This window comes from Oncorhynchus mykiss, chromosome 12 (genome assembly GCF_057628025.1).
Source record: "Oncorhynchus mykiss isolate SJ-2025 chromosome 12, ASM5762802v1, whole genome shotgun sequence".
Classification (NCBI taxonomy): domain Eukaryota; kingdom Metazoa; phylum Chordata; class Actinopteri; order Salmoniformes; family Salmonidae; genus Oncorhynchus; species Oncorhynchus mykiss.
In genome coordinates this window covers 66,167,061-66,181,031 of record NC_143033.1, presented here as the reverse complement: position 1 = coordinate 66,181,031, position 13,971 = coordinate 66,167,061, and the positions used below count along the sequence as shown (strand labels likewise).

General features: G+C 42.8%; 1 protein-coding gene across 4 annotated transcripts; it reads left to right on the top strand.

Annotated features, from left to right (window-relative positions):
• The first annotated feature begins 441 nt into the window (after window positions 1–441).
• Window positions 442–12,306, top strand: tnnt1 (troponin T type 1 (skeletal, slow)). 4 transcript variants are annotated; one of them, XM_036938026.2, is made up of 14 exons: window positions 442–528; window positions 6,947–6,979; window positions 7,188–7,204; window positions 7,698–7,760; window positions 9,610–9,633; window positions 10,120–10,141; window positions 10,249–10,309; window positions 10,484–10,600; window positions 10,846–10,923; window positions 11,037–11,150; window positions 11,366–11,478; window positions 11,672–11,762; window positions 11,909–11,949; window positions 12,073–12,306. In XM_036938026.2, the coding sequence occupies exons 2-14, from the start codon at window positions 6,954–6,956 to the stop codon at window positions 12,116–12,118; spliced, it is 813 nt and encodes a 270-aa protein (XP_036793921.1). In that variant the 5' UTR covers window positions 442–528; window positions 6,947–6,953; the 3' UTR covers window positions 12,119–12,306. The 4 variants fall into 4 exon arrangements, with proteins under 4 accessions (XP_036793921.1, XP_036793923.1, XP_036793922.1 ...); XM_036938027.2 differs by having other exon boundaries at window positions 461–528; window positions 6,952–6,979; XM_036938028.2 differs by lacking the exon at window positions 9,610–9,633.
• Window positions 12,307–13,971: the final 1,665 nt, after the last annotated feature.

The following is a 13,971-nucleotide window of genomic DNA, read 5'->3' as shown; positions in this document are numbered from 1 at the left end:
TTTAGCCATAACAATCCTTCAAACACTCTTGCAGTTAGTCAACATGTATCCCAACAATACCCCATTCAACCGTCTCTTTAGTATGGGTTTTACTCTTTTTTTACTACTTGTTTCCGGGAGTCCCTCTATGAACGGAAGACCCTATTCGTGGAAAGGGATGGAAGAAAATACTCATCCCACCTATTTCTGGCCATTTATTTCTGGCCCTGGAATGCCCCTCTCATCCATCCCTCTTTTGTCTCCCCTTTCTCTCTCTCCACTTTCATTCTCTGTGTGTCTCTGTCTCTCTCGCCACCTGCCCCTCTTTTGTTCAGTGAGGTCATTCCCTCGTTCTCTTAATCCCAGTAGGCGGTTGTCTTTCTCCCAAAATTCTCTCCTAATCCGCCCATGGCCCTCTGCCCTACACACACACTGCCCATCACCACCCCTCCCCTGTATAAAACTCCCATTGTCTCACGACAATAGTCATTCTCCTGGGCTCCTCTGTCTATCGGTCTGTCACACCGTTGAATCCTCACCTTGCTCTTGGTAAGTCTTTCTCCAACTCCTCCTGTACATCCAGGTTCTGAATGACCTTTCACCTCTTGATGCTGCTCGCTCAGTTTTGGTCATGTAGGGTCAGTTTCTCAGACAGAGATTATGCCTAGTCTTGGCCTAAAGTTTTTTTTGATCCAAGACTCAGTTTCACCTGTGTCCGGGAAACTGGCATCTTAAGATATTCCTAACAAAAATATACTTATCTGTCTGTGGCATCAGTTTTTGTACCTTTTAGATCAAACCGACACCCTGTCATTGTCTTTAGTTGGTGCATATACAGTTGAAGTCGGAGGTTTACATACACTTAGGTTGGAATCATTCAAAATGTTTTTTTAACCACTCCACAAATTTCTTGTGAACAAACGATAGTTTTGGCAAGTCAGTTAGGACATCTACTTTGTGCATGACACAAGTCATTTTTCCGACAATTGTTTACAGACAGATTATTTCACTTATAACTCACTGTCACAATTCCAGTGGGTCAGAAGTTTACATACACTAAGTTGACTGTGCCTTTAAACAGCTTGGAAAATTCCAGAAAATTATGTCATGGCTTTAGAAGCTTCTGATAGGCTAATTGACATCATTTGAGTCAATTGGAGGTGTACCTGTGGATGTATTTCAATGCCATACCTTCAAACTCAGTGCCTCTTTGCTTGACATCATGGGAAAATCAAAAGAAATCAGCCAAGACCTCAGAAAGAAAATTGTAGACCACAAATCTGGTTTATCCTTGGGAGCAATTTCCAAACGTCTGAAGGTACCATCTGTACAAACAATAGTATGCAAGTATAAACACCATGGGACCACGTAGCCGTCATACCGCTCAGGAAGGAGACGCGTTCTGTCTCCTAGAGATGAACGCACTTTGGTGCAAAAAGTGTGAATCAATCCCAGAACAACAGCAAAGGACCTTGTGAAGATGCTGGGGGAAACCGGTTCAAAAGTATCTATATCCAAAGTAAAACGAGTCCTATATCGACATAATCTGAAAGGCCGCTCAGCAAGGAAGAAGCCACTGCTCCAAAACAGCTATAAAAAAGCCAGATTACAATTGGCAAATGCACATGGGGAAAAAGATTGTACGTTTTGGAGAAATGTCCTCTGGTCTGATGAAACAAAAATATAACTGTTTGGCCACAATGACCATCGTTATGTTTGGAGGAAAAAGGGGAACGTTTGCAAGCCGAAGAACACCATCCCAACCGTGAAGCACGGGGGTGGCAGCATCATGTTGTGGGTGTGCTTCGCTGCAGGAGGGACTGGTGCACTTCAGAAAATAGATGGCATCATGAGGGAGGAAAATTATGTGGATATATTGAAGCAACATCTCAAGACATCAGTCAGGAAGTTAAAGCTTGGTCGCAAATGGATCTTACAAATGGACAATGACCCCAAGCATACTTCCAAAGTTGTGGCAAAATGGCTTAAGGACAACAAAGTCAAGGTATTGGAGTGGCCATCACAACGCCCTGACCTCAATCCCATAGAAAATTTGTGGGCAGAACTGAAAAAGTGTGTGCGAGCAAGGCCTACAAACCTGACTCAGTGACACCAGCTCTGTCAGGAGGAATGGGCCAAAATTCACCCAACTTATTGTGGGAAGCTTGTGGAAGGCTCCCCAAAACATTTGACCCAAGTGAAACATTTTAAAGGCAATGCTACCAAATACCAATTGAGTGTATGTAAACTTCTGCCCCACTGGGAATGTGATGAAAGAAATAAAAGCTGAAATAAATCATTCTCTCTACTATTATTCTGACATTTCACATTCTTAAAATAAAGTAGTGATCCTAACTGACCTAAGTCAGGGAATTGTTACTAGGATTAAATGTCAGGAACTGTGAAACTGAGTTTAAATGTATTTGGCTAAGGTGTATGTAAACTTCTGACTTCAACTGTAAGTATTGCCTGTACTGACCAATGTAGGCCTGGTCATATATGATGGTTTGTGTTTTGGGTATTTTGTCTCCTGTGGATGATTATGGATTGTACTTTAATTGCAGCGGCTGGGATAAGTCCAGGACCCTCATTGACCTTGTAGCTCTTGTAGCCAGCCCTAACGTCCAGTCAGCTAGTCCGTCATACTGTGCTAACTCTCTTCTTCCTCCCTCCTCCTTCTCGTTCCCACCGGGTTAGATAGACATTCTGACAGACAGATAGCTAGGGGCAGTGATCCCCGTTCTCCCTCCCTCCCTAGGACTATTAATACTGTCCTCTCCCCTATAGCAGTGATAATGAGCCGCTGTGACTCACTCTAATCTCCCACCGTCTCACCACCCTGCCTCCCATCCCACGGCGTCCTTGACTAAAATGAGCCCATCAGAATTCCACAGTCAATGCTCCCTCCGCTGCTGTCCCGGAGAAACTTTACACTTGCCTCAAATCCCATCTGTCTTGCCGGACCGCTTACCAACCAACTGCCATTTAGCTCCAAATGGTGGGCTTCCGCTGCCTCGCCTGGTCGGCCTACTGCTAGGCCGGCATTCTTAACCCTCCCTCAGCTTGAGTTCACACCCTTTTTCCATATCCATGCTGGCTTCTCCTGGGTCGGTCATTGGGGCCACGCAATAGAGCATGTTTTCATGTTTTGCATCAGAACCAAAATGTGTGTTTCTTATTGTACAATTCCAGGTTGTCTCTCCCCGTTTGTCTGTGTTTTTATTTTTATATATATATATATATATATTTTACCTTGGTGCCTAATGACCATGATCATGACCCTGTTCCTGGTTGGAGTGGAATAAGTTTGGGTACAGGCCTAGAGTCAGGTCTTAAACAATGGTGGATTTCAGATGTTAGGCCGGTAAAAACAGGGAGAACTGATCTAGCGCTGATAATTGTCCTAAAGTGAATGTGGTAATGGTCAGGGAGAGGGAAGCAGCACCAGGACTAGCTTTTAACTAACCAAATATGTTGGATAAACACAGTCTACTGAAAATAAATAAATAAATAAATCTATCAACTCATGACAATGTAGTACCACAAACGAGCACGAGAAGTCAAACAGAACACAGCGGAGCTTTGGAAGCGAGGTAACGACAGGACCGACTCTATCAGCGCTGGACTGACTCTATCAACGCTGGACCTCCACCGATGTTGTCACCCACCATGTGTTCCTTCGTCCATCCGTCAGTGCGTCTCATTGTCCCCTCCGTTGGCTAGGTAAACACACTGAGTAACTCATTAGCCGTGACACCCCGTTGGAAAGCGGGATGGATTCATCTATGCGAGGCGCCGATGGCATTTTAGGACGGCCGACATTGTTTCAGGCACAAAACCAAGTGAGGGAGAGACAGCTATGTGCCCTATAAATATTTCCTGGGCAATTGCTATGCTATAAATTGTTTCAGCTGACACCATTTGTAGAGAGACGTCACCGGGAAAAGAGAATAGGGGTTTATAGACACAACAAAGAATACGGGTTGATAGACATAAGAGGAAGATGAGAAGAAAGGACTGGGGAAAGAAGGACCAGGATTCTGTCTAATGTGCTGAAACCAACCCCATGCCACAAGTGTAACGTTTTATAAAGCCCTTCCATTCAATGACAACATGTATTGCTGAGGACTAGACCTATAGGTTTTGATTATACAAACCCAAGTATAACCAACCACGGCTATCACAGTACATTTTTACAGTATTAAATCAACACTTAAAGTACATTTTAACACTGCCACAGATAACATATGGGCCCACTCTACAGAGTGTAAAAAGTACTCTGATTATAGTGTTACATTTAGCGTGTTAATGTAACACTTGGTAGTGTAAAAAATGTACTCTACATTACACTTGCCCGTGTTATGCAAATTTAACACTGGGTTAATTAACACTGTTTTATTTATATTCAACTCTAGTTTTAATCTAGAGTTAAGTCCTATTAGTGTTAAACAGTCCTTTTGGGTGTTGTTTTAACACTATGGTCTAAATCCTCATTTGCATATTTCCCATGGTGCCTTTTCTTTTTGAATGAAGCTACTCCTGAGTGGCGCAGCGGTCTAAGGCACTGCATCTCAGTGCTAGAGGCGTCACTACAGACCCCCGTTTGATTCCAGGCTGCATCACAACCAGCCGTGATTGGGAGTCCAATAGGGCGGCGCACAATTGGCCCAGCGTCTTTAGGGTTGGGCCGTGGTAGGCTGTCATTGTAAATAAAAATGTGTTCCTAACTGACTTGCCTAGTTAAAAAAAATAGTAATAATAATTAAATACAATTGTAGAGATACCACACATGACTGTATTTGTTATTTACTGAGGCACGGTTGTTGAATTCTTTCTATTTAAAGGCCTGTGGCTTTCACCAAATGAGTACCTAGGTGAATGTTATCATTCAACTTAATGACACTGCATTACATATATCATAAGGCCTTGCTTTGATGGCCTAGTTTTACTCCAACACAGTGAAGTTAGGAGTAATTCCTATTGGAATCCAGCCAGAGGTAGGATGTCATACAGTTGTAATTTCTATTAACCTGCATTCAGCGTTGATTTTAAAAAAGACTACGGAAACCATTTAAACCAGTAACAAGTACAATAAATCTTACTACCTGATTGGATTAGTTCAGAAAAAATATGTTAGTTATATTTGTGCAGCATAAGATTAATCAATCAATCAATGTACATGCAAAAACACAGATACTAAAAACAATCCTAAAACAAAATCTACCTGCAGTAAAGCATGCTGGGAAATATAAGGATGGGTGTGGTTTTGATGGGACTGTTTTACTCTTCAAAGTGTAAAACAATACTTTTGGCTATTAACACCAACGCTTGCGATTCTTTTACACCACTGAGTATGAATTTCACTCTTCCAGCGTTCATTTAGTTCCTAAATCAACACTAGAAATGTTACATTGAACAATCAACGCGAGCCAATTTGCTGTGTACCCTCAAATTTACTCTCTACTCCTTCACACAAGTCATCTACCGGTCTATTGTTCAAGGTGACAAATAGGGATGGAAAATAGAGGAGAGAAATAAAGGAGGGGAACTGAAGAAAGTGACAGAAACTGTATCTCCCTGTCTGTGTTTAGGGCCGTAACATTCTCACCTGTTCACACTGTCAATCTCTCTGCTTGTCAGCCAGAAAGATGTCAGCACCATGGGACAATTTATAGCAGAAACCCCCGTGGTCCAACATGCACAATCCCCTTGTGAGTGTGTGTATCTTTCTCTGTTCATGTGAACAACCATTATTTTCTTAAATTTTTATTGGACATATAAAGCCAAACGACAACGTGAAAACAAACGAAAGGCGCACGCACACACACACACACACACAAAACACACAATACGAAAACAATGTTAAAATATATCACATCTTGCCCCCTGTCGGCCCAAATTGTTTTAAATCATTTAAAGGTCAACATCTCAGGAAAAAGTTATCAGTACTTCCTCTGGGTGTATTTTTCTTTCTTTTTCAAACAAAGAAAGGACATTAGGTCTTTCAACCCGGGCTGATACAGTGGGTGGTTTGGAGGACATCCAGTGAAGTAAGATCAGTCGGTGGGCTTTCAAATCAAATTTTATTTGTCACATACACATGGTTAGCAGATGTTAATGCGAGTGTAGCGAAATGCTTGTGCTTCTAGTTCCGTCAATGCAGTAATAACCAACAAGTAATCTAGCTAACAATTCCAAAACTACTACCTTATAGACACAAGTGTAAGGGGATAAAGAATATGTACATAAGATGACCTGGGGTACCAATGTAAGAAATAACACGTAAAAAAACGAAATACTGCATAGTTCCCTAGGAACGCGAAGCAAGGCGGCCATCTCTGTCGGCGCCGGAAGTCACCATGTCTGTCTGCTTTACTTTTGGTGAGACCGCAGCACGGATGGAACTCCAAACGTAGCTGTCAAAGGGCACAGGTCAAGACCAAGAACTTTAGAGAGGCTCGTGGGAGGGAAAGGAAAGGAGGGAGATCCCACCACCCCCACTTCCATCTTTCTCTTCTTAGGAAAGGAGTGAGATCCCACCATCCCCTCTTCCATCTTTCTCTTCTTAGGAAAGGAGGGAGATCCCACCATCCTCTCTTATTGTGGGAAAAAGGATGACCAATACTCTGGCAGCTTAGAGCATGAATGGAATATATGAGTGGGATCAATCATACGTGTGATCAGCGGGAGAAATGTGGTGTCCCATCACAGGTGTCGTTTGTGTATGAGGGAAAAAATGATTTGGTTTTGCTTTGATGTAGTGAATTCTGTGCAAGACTTTGAACTGAATGTAACCTAATCGAGCAGGGGGGTTAAGCCATCAAATCGACTGTCAAAAGAGGAGGGAGAGCACCTATTTTATTTTTGTGTCGTGGAAGTGCGTGATAGTTACTAGATAATTGTATTGTAAAGAGGTTGGTGATTATGTATGAGATGTATATCGACTATCCTTTCGGTTTTCTTCTAGTGCAGCCATGTCTGATGTAGAGGAGGAATACGAGTGAGTATGGAAATAATATACATTACCGATGTAATGCTGTGATGGTCACTTTCCTGGTTTAAATTTTGAATGTATTGCCAACTGAATCTCTCTCTCTCTCTCTCTCTCTCTCTCTCTCTCTCTCTCTCTCTCTCTCTTTCTCTTTCTCACACACACACACGTTTGCTCTCCCCCCTCCTCTCTCTCTCTCTCTCTCTCTCTCTGGTAGGGGGGAGCAGGCGGAAGGTGAGTCGGTTGCTGAGCTGAGGTGTTAGTGTTGTCATTCATGCTGGACCACACTTGGCCTTGCATGTGGCAGTCCACGGCCCTGTTATTATTAGCCTGTTCTCTCAGATCCTTTTGCTTTCAGCACACCACTGACAAATGGTTTTTAAAGCCCCAAGCCTCTGACCCCCTATTAGCCACACACTCTCTGTCTCTCTTTTCATCTCCCTCCATTCCTTTCATCTTCTATCTCTTTACTCATCATTCTAATGTCTCTCCCCATCCCCTTGTCTCATATGTGTCTTTTTCGTCTCCACACTTGTCTTTCTTAGGTCCCCCCCCCCCCCCCCCCCCATATGTCTACTGCGTTGCCTGGATTTCTTCATTGCTCCATGTCCCTTCTTGTGTCCTCTGAACTGCTCTCTGACTTTCTCTCTCTCCATTTGGCTCCCCCCCCCCTCTTCTCTCCTCTCTCTCTCTCTCTCTCTCTCTCTCTCGCTTACTCTCTCTCCAGAGGAGGCAGAGGAGGAGCAAGAGGAGGAGCCAGAAGAAGAACCGCAGGAGGAGGATGAAGGAGGTGAGACTAGTTGTCTCTCGAATGATACCTTATATGTACAATAACACTGCACTACTTTTGTCTGTGTCTCAAATGACAATCTATATCCCCTACAACACAACACTACTTTAGACTGGTTGTGTCCCAAATTACACCCTAAATCCCCTACAACACAACACTACTTTAGACTGGCTGTGTCCCAAATTACACCCTAAATCCCCTACAAAACACCTACTTAACAACGGCTGTCTCAAAAGACACCTCATATCTTGTATAACACTTTAGACTAGAACCATGTGACTTGCTCTATGTGACTTTGGGTTCTTAATTGGATTCGTTCCGACATTTCCTGATTTCTTGTTGTGTTTCTACAGATATATATATATATATATATATATATATATATATTAAATCATTTGTGTACTCGTTTGACATTCTACTGCATTGTTAGGGCTAGTAACATAAGCATTTCGCTGCACCAGCTATAAAATCTGCTAAACTGTGTGTGTGACCAATCAACTATGATTTGATTTGATTACATGGGAATTGCCTAGGATGTCATGCCATAATGATGATTAGCCCACTGTGTAGAAATAGCCAATAAGAATCTAGAAATGAACAGAACTCACAAGTCATCATCAGCGACAGAACCTGTCTGTCCAATCAGACTGACTTAAGAGCCGAGGTCACTCAGATGAGATACGGACGACATTAGTATGTTAATGAGCAAGGTATTCTGTGTATAATGCCAGAGTAATGGGTGATGCACTCTGACCTGTCAATATCCCTTATGTCCCGCTTCCATTGGCTGACCCTGTGCTGGTCCTGGCTATCAGAGAAATAAGAGTACACAGGTAGGGTGAGAACACATTATCCCAACAAAAATATTAAAGAAATAAATGCCAATAAAATAAAAAATGATGATATGATCTATATCTACGGAGTACATATAGGGTTATTCCATTCTATTTAGCCTCAATCTATTTCCGGTATGGGTTTTACAGTTGTTGTTATCGCTGCGGTACTTTTCAGTGTTCAACTGCTTGTTTTTGTTGCTCTCGCTGCTTAGTTTTCGACTTTTTTAATGCTCTGCACTTCCTTTATGTGGGGACAATATGCATGGAGTGAACAAAACATTAGGAACACCTTCATAATATTGCATTGCAACCCTTTTGGCCACAGAACAGCCTCTATTCGTATATCCCCTACAACACAACACTACTTTAGACTTGGGCGGCAGGTAGCCTAGTGGTTAGAGCATTGGACGTTCGGTTGCTAGATCAAATCCCCGTGCTGACAAGGTAAAAATATGTAATTTTGCAATAAGGGATCATAGCTTTCACCTGGATTCACCTGGTCAGTCTATGTCATGGAAAGAGTAGGAGTTCCTGATGTTTTGTACACTCAGTGTACATCCTCATATGTAGAACATTTGCAATTACTTCTTGTATGTACATGTGTGATTGTGTGCATACGTAATTATGAATGCTTGTACAGTACAAGTCTCAGAAAACTACATTTCTCTCTAGTAACTGTTGGGGTCACACCATTGTAGTCAATTATGTGGCCCTCAGTGCATGATGGGACATGTGAGTTTTCCTAAGCCTGTCGGCACCACTGCATTAAACTTACTCTCTCTTCAATCGTTCCATATCTCTCTTCTTGCACCTCCCTCCTTCCCTCTGTTTTTCATATTTTCCACCTTTCTTATCAATTTTCTGCTTCAATCTTTTATCCCATCTTTATCTTTCTCTCCCCATTCCCATCTCTATCTCTCTCTCTTTCTCTCAATATCTACTGTATATCTCTCTCTCTTTTCTCTCTCTCTCTCTCTCTCTCTCTCTCGCTCCCTCTGCCTTTGGCACATCAGAGCAGGAAGCTCAGGAGGAGGAAGGTGAGAGTGATTGTGGGAGTGATTCTAATACACCCGAGGCACACATTGATTTTTTTTAAATCACATTAAATCTAACCTAGATTTGAAATGCCTGTATGAAGAAGGAATCACATGTTCTAACTCTTTAACTCATGACCTCATCAACAAAGCTGTACTGTTGCTGTAGCTACACACACAGACACATGATGATGATGATGATGATAGTGCATGCTGTTGCTCCTGTTGTACTCTGGAGGTCAAATACTAACTTTCAGATCTGTAGGCATAACTCAAATATTTTTTGTTGTTGTACACCCTTTTGATATCAATGTGTGATTTACTCAAAACATATGGCCTTGACTTTTTGTCCTGTTTTTGAGATTTGTGTCCTCTATTTTCTTCAGGACGATGGATTTCATATGACATCTTCAGAATGAGAGCAAGAATATCAATTTCTGTGCTTTCATGTGTTAATTCTTCTCTCTCTTTCTCTCTCTCTCTATACAGAGGAGAAACTCCCCATGCCCAAGTATGTTCACTTTTGTTTGTGGCAATTTTGCTTTGTGTTGTGTGACAAATAGGTTAAAACGTTTATTTCTCTGTTCATCCTCTATTTCACTTATTCCCCCCACTCAGGCCCATGGTGCCCCAGCTAGCCCCTCCCAAGATTCCAGAGGGGGATAGGGTGGACTTTGATGTGAGTGATGTCATCTCATATCAAGGAATTGGTCCATTATTGGGTCCTGATTGGCTGTTCCCCTTCAATGTCCAAATTCACCACAGAACAGTAATAGTGATTGTTAGTTTGATGCAGCTTCACTTTCCACCACATCTCTGAATAAGAATCTATTTCATCTCAATCCTCTCTCAGGACATCCACCGGAAGAGGATGGAGAAGGACCTCATTGAGTTGCAGAGTCTGATTGATGTCCACTTTGACCAGAGGAAGAAGGAGGAAGAGGAGCTCATTGGGCTGAAGGACCGAATTGTGAGTCAACTTCCTGTATACATCATGTTGAAGTGTTGAAATGGAACAGAGGAAGTACCACCTCAACTACATGAACTTGTCAATGCTCATGTTTTTTTAAATATTTTTTTATTACGTTTCATCCCAACAGACCACGACCCTGGTCAAGGAGCGCACAAGCTCATGATCCCCCCCCCCAAAAAAAGTTGATAAGAAAAAGTCCAATGTCCTTTCCTCTCATCCTTTCCCTCTCTCATCCCCCACAGGAGAAGCGTCGGTTTGAGAGGGCAGAGGTGCAGCGGGTTCGAGCGGAGAAGGAGCGGGACCGGCAGAACAGGATTGCGGTAGGGACAAACAGACACCACTGTGGTACTCCTGGTTTTAAGCAACAGGTAGACTTGTGTCGTGTTCGGGAATGTCCTCTCCCTTTCTAACTTTACCGTTCTCTCTTTCTCAGGAAGAGCGGCAGAGAAAGGAAGACGAGGAGGCTAAAAAGAAGAACGAAGACGAGGCCAAGAAGAAGAAGGTTCTTTCCAACATGGGGGCCAACTTTGGGGGCTTCCTGCAAAAGGTACTTATGTCCACTGTCCTTCGCTTGTTAGCTTTAGGAGCAGATGATTTTTTTAGATTCATACAGCAAATGTGTTTCATTAAGATAAATATCTACGCTGTTGGTCAGTTGCGGGTCAAATGTTCTGTCAGACTGTTGCGAACATACAGAGAGAATCAGAACATTCTATATAGTTTGAAGTTTGTGAAGTTCTAGGCGTGTTTGACATGTTCCAGGCGGAGCATCGTGGGAGAGGGAAGCGTCTAACGGGGAGAGAGATCAAGAAGAAGACCTTGGCTGAGAGACGACCCACACTGGAGATCGACAACCTGAGAGAGGACGCCCTGAAGTGAGTCCCGGGCCGATCACGCAACACCTCACCTTATCCCCAAGCCAAATACACATGGGCCAAAAATCTTCCTTAAACCACCACATCAGAGTTTTCTACAATTCACGTCCAAAGACCCCACAGCTGGCTGCCAACTGTGTTGCTATGGTTACCGTCTGTAACCCCCCCCCCCCACCTTCTCTTGGTCTCCCAGGCAACAAGCTCAGGAGATGTGGAACTGGATCTACGCGCTGGAGTCGGATAAGTTTGACTTCATTGACCACATGAAGAAACAGAAATATCAGGTGGGAAGACCTGGACACATGTACCAAGGGCAGAATCCACAGATGTTTAGGCTCGTGTGTGAGCGACTGTGTGCGTCTGTTGTGTAGTATTCGTGAAACCACTGATGCAAATGTGATCTCGTCTCATTTTTTTTGTGTGTGTGCAGATTATCGTTCTCTTGAATAGAATCACGAGTGCCCAGAAATTGTAAGTACAGTAATAACCCTATTCAATTTCTTGATTTCTTTAGATTAACTTTTTAGCCACTTTTTTTCAGTAACACGTGTTTGTATGGTCGACAAGTAACTCCTCTCTCTCTCTCCCCTGTAGTAAGAAGGTCCATGGCAAGGGGAAGGTTGGCGGTCGGTGGAAGTAAAGAAGCTCCCGCTCTCATAGGGGGAGAAGGGAGAAGACGGCGTTGGAGGGAACAAGAAAGGAGGGAGATCCCACCATCCCCTCTTCCATCTTTCCTCTCTTATTGTGGCCACCCTCTTCTTTGGCATGTCCTCCCTCATGTGTTTCCTTGCAAAAATACAAGTTCTAATAAAAATGTATTGATAATAACACGGTGCACACTCGCTGAGATTGCTAGTTTGATGTTCCTCTGGAAATTGTCACACACACACACACACACACACACGTATTACTTTATTGGGAGCGTGGGAGAAAGTATAATGACTCAGAATCGACCTTAGATCAGTGTCAAGGCTGGCTTACCTCCTCCTACTCCCACATTACTGAACTAGAGGAATGCTGCCCTCTGCTGGAGAGATGTGTAACACCCACTGTAGAGCTACATACAGTAGGTACACTACACCCGGGTGACCACTAATGAGACACACTCATTGGTTTAAACACACATATTAGCTGACACTATAAACCATTATTACAGCACATACTAGTAATCATCAACCCATAACGTTACTAGACAGGCAGAAGGGAATTATAGGCCTGATCTACTTGCAGAGAGCTCACACACACACACTTTTTTTTTCTCTCTCTCTCTCTCTATGTATATATATATATATATTATTCTACAATGTAGAAAATAGTAAAAAATCAAGATTGAATGAGTAGGTGTGTCCAAACTTTTGACTTTTGACTAGCCCTTACACAACCGGTTAAAGGTTTGGACACCTACTCATTCAAGTGTTTTTCTTTATTTTTTACTATTTTCTACATTGTATAATAATAGTGAAGACATCAAAACTATGAAATAACACATATGGAATCAGGTAGTAACCAAAAAAGTGTTAAACCAAAAAAATATATTTTAGATTTTAGATTCTTCAAAGTAGCCACACTTTGCCTCAATAACAGCTTTGCTCACTCTTGGCATTCTCTCAACCTGCTTCATGAGGTAGTCACCTGGAATGTTTGAAGGAGTTCCCACATATGCTGAGCACTGGTTGGCTGTTTTTCCTTCACTCTGCGGTCCAACTCATCCCAAACCATCTCAATTGGGTTGAGGTTGGGTGATTGTGGAGGACAGGTCATCTGATACAGCACTCCATCACTCTCCTTCTTGGTCAAATAGCCCTTACACAGCCTGGAGGTGTGTTGGGTCATTGTCCTGTTGAAAAACAAACGATAGTCCCACTAAGACCAAACCAGATGGGATGGTGTATAGCTGCAGAATGCTGTGGTAGCCATGCTGGATAGTGTGCCTTGAATTCTAAATAAATCACAGACAGTGTCACCAGCAAAGTACCACCACACCATCACAGCTCTTCCTCCATGCTTCATGGTGGGAACCACACATGCGGAGATCATCCGTTCACCTACTCTGCGTCTCACAAAGACACGAACAAAAATCTCAAATTTGGACTCATCAGACCAAAGGACAGATTTCCACCAGTCTAATGTCTATTGCTTGTGTTTCTTGGCCCAAGCAAGTCTCTTCTTATTGGTGTCCTTTAGTAGTGGTTTCTTTGCAGCAATTTGACCATGAAGGCCTGATTCATGCAGTCTCCTCTGAACAGTTGATATTGAGATGTGTCTGTTACTTGGACTCTGTGAAGCATTTATTTAGGCTGCAATTTGAGGTGCAGTTAATTGCCCATTTTTGAGGCTGGTAACTCTAATGAATTTATCCTCCACAGCAGAAGTATCTCTGGGTCTTCTTTTCCTGTGGCGGTCCTCATGAGAGCCAGTTTCATCGTAGCGCTTGATGATTTCTGCAACTGCAATTGAAAAAACTTTCAAAGTTCTTGACATTTTCCTGGTTGA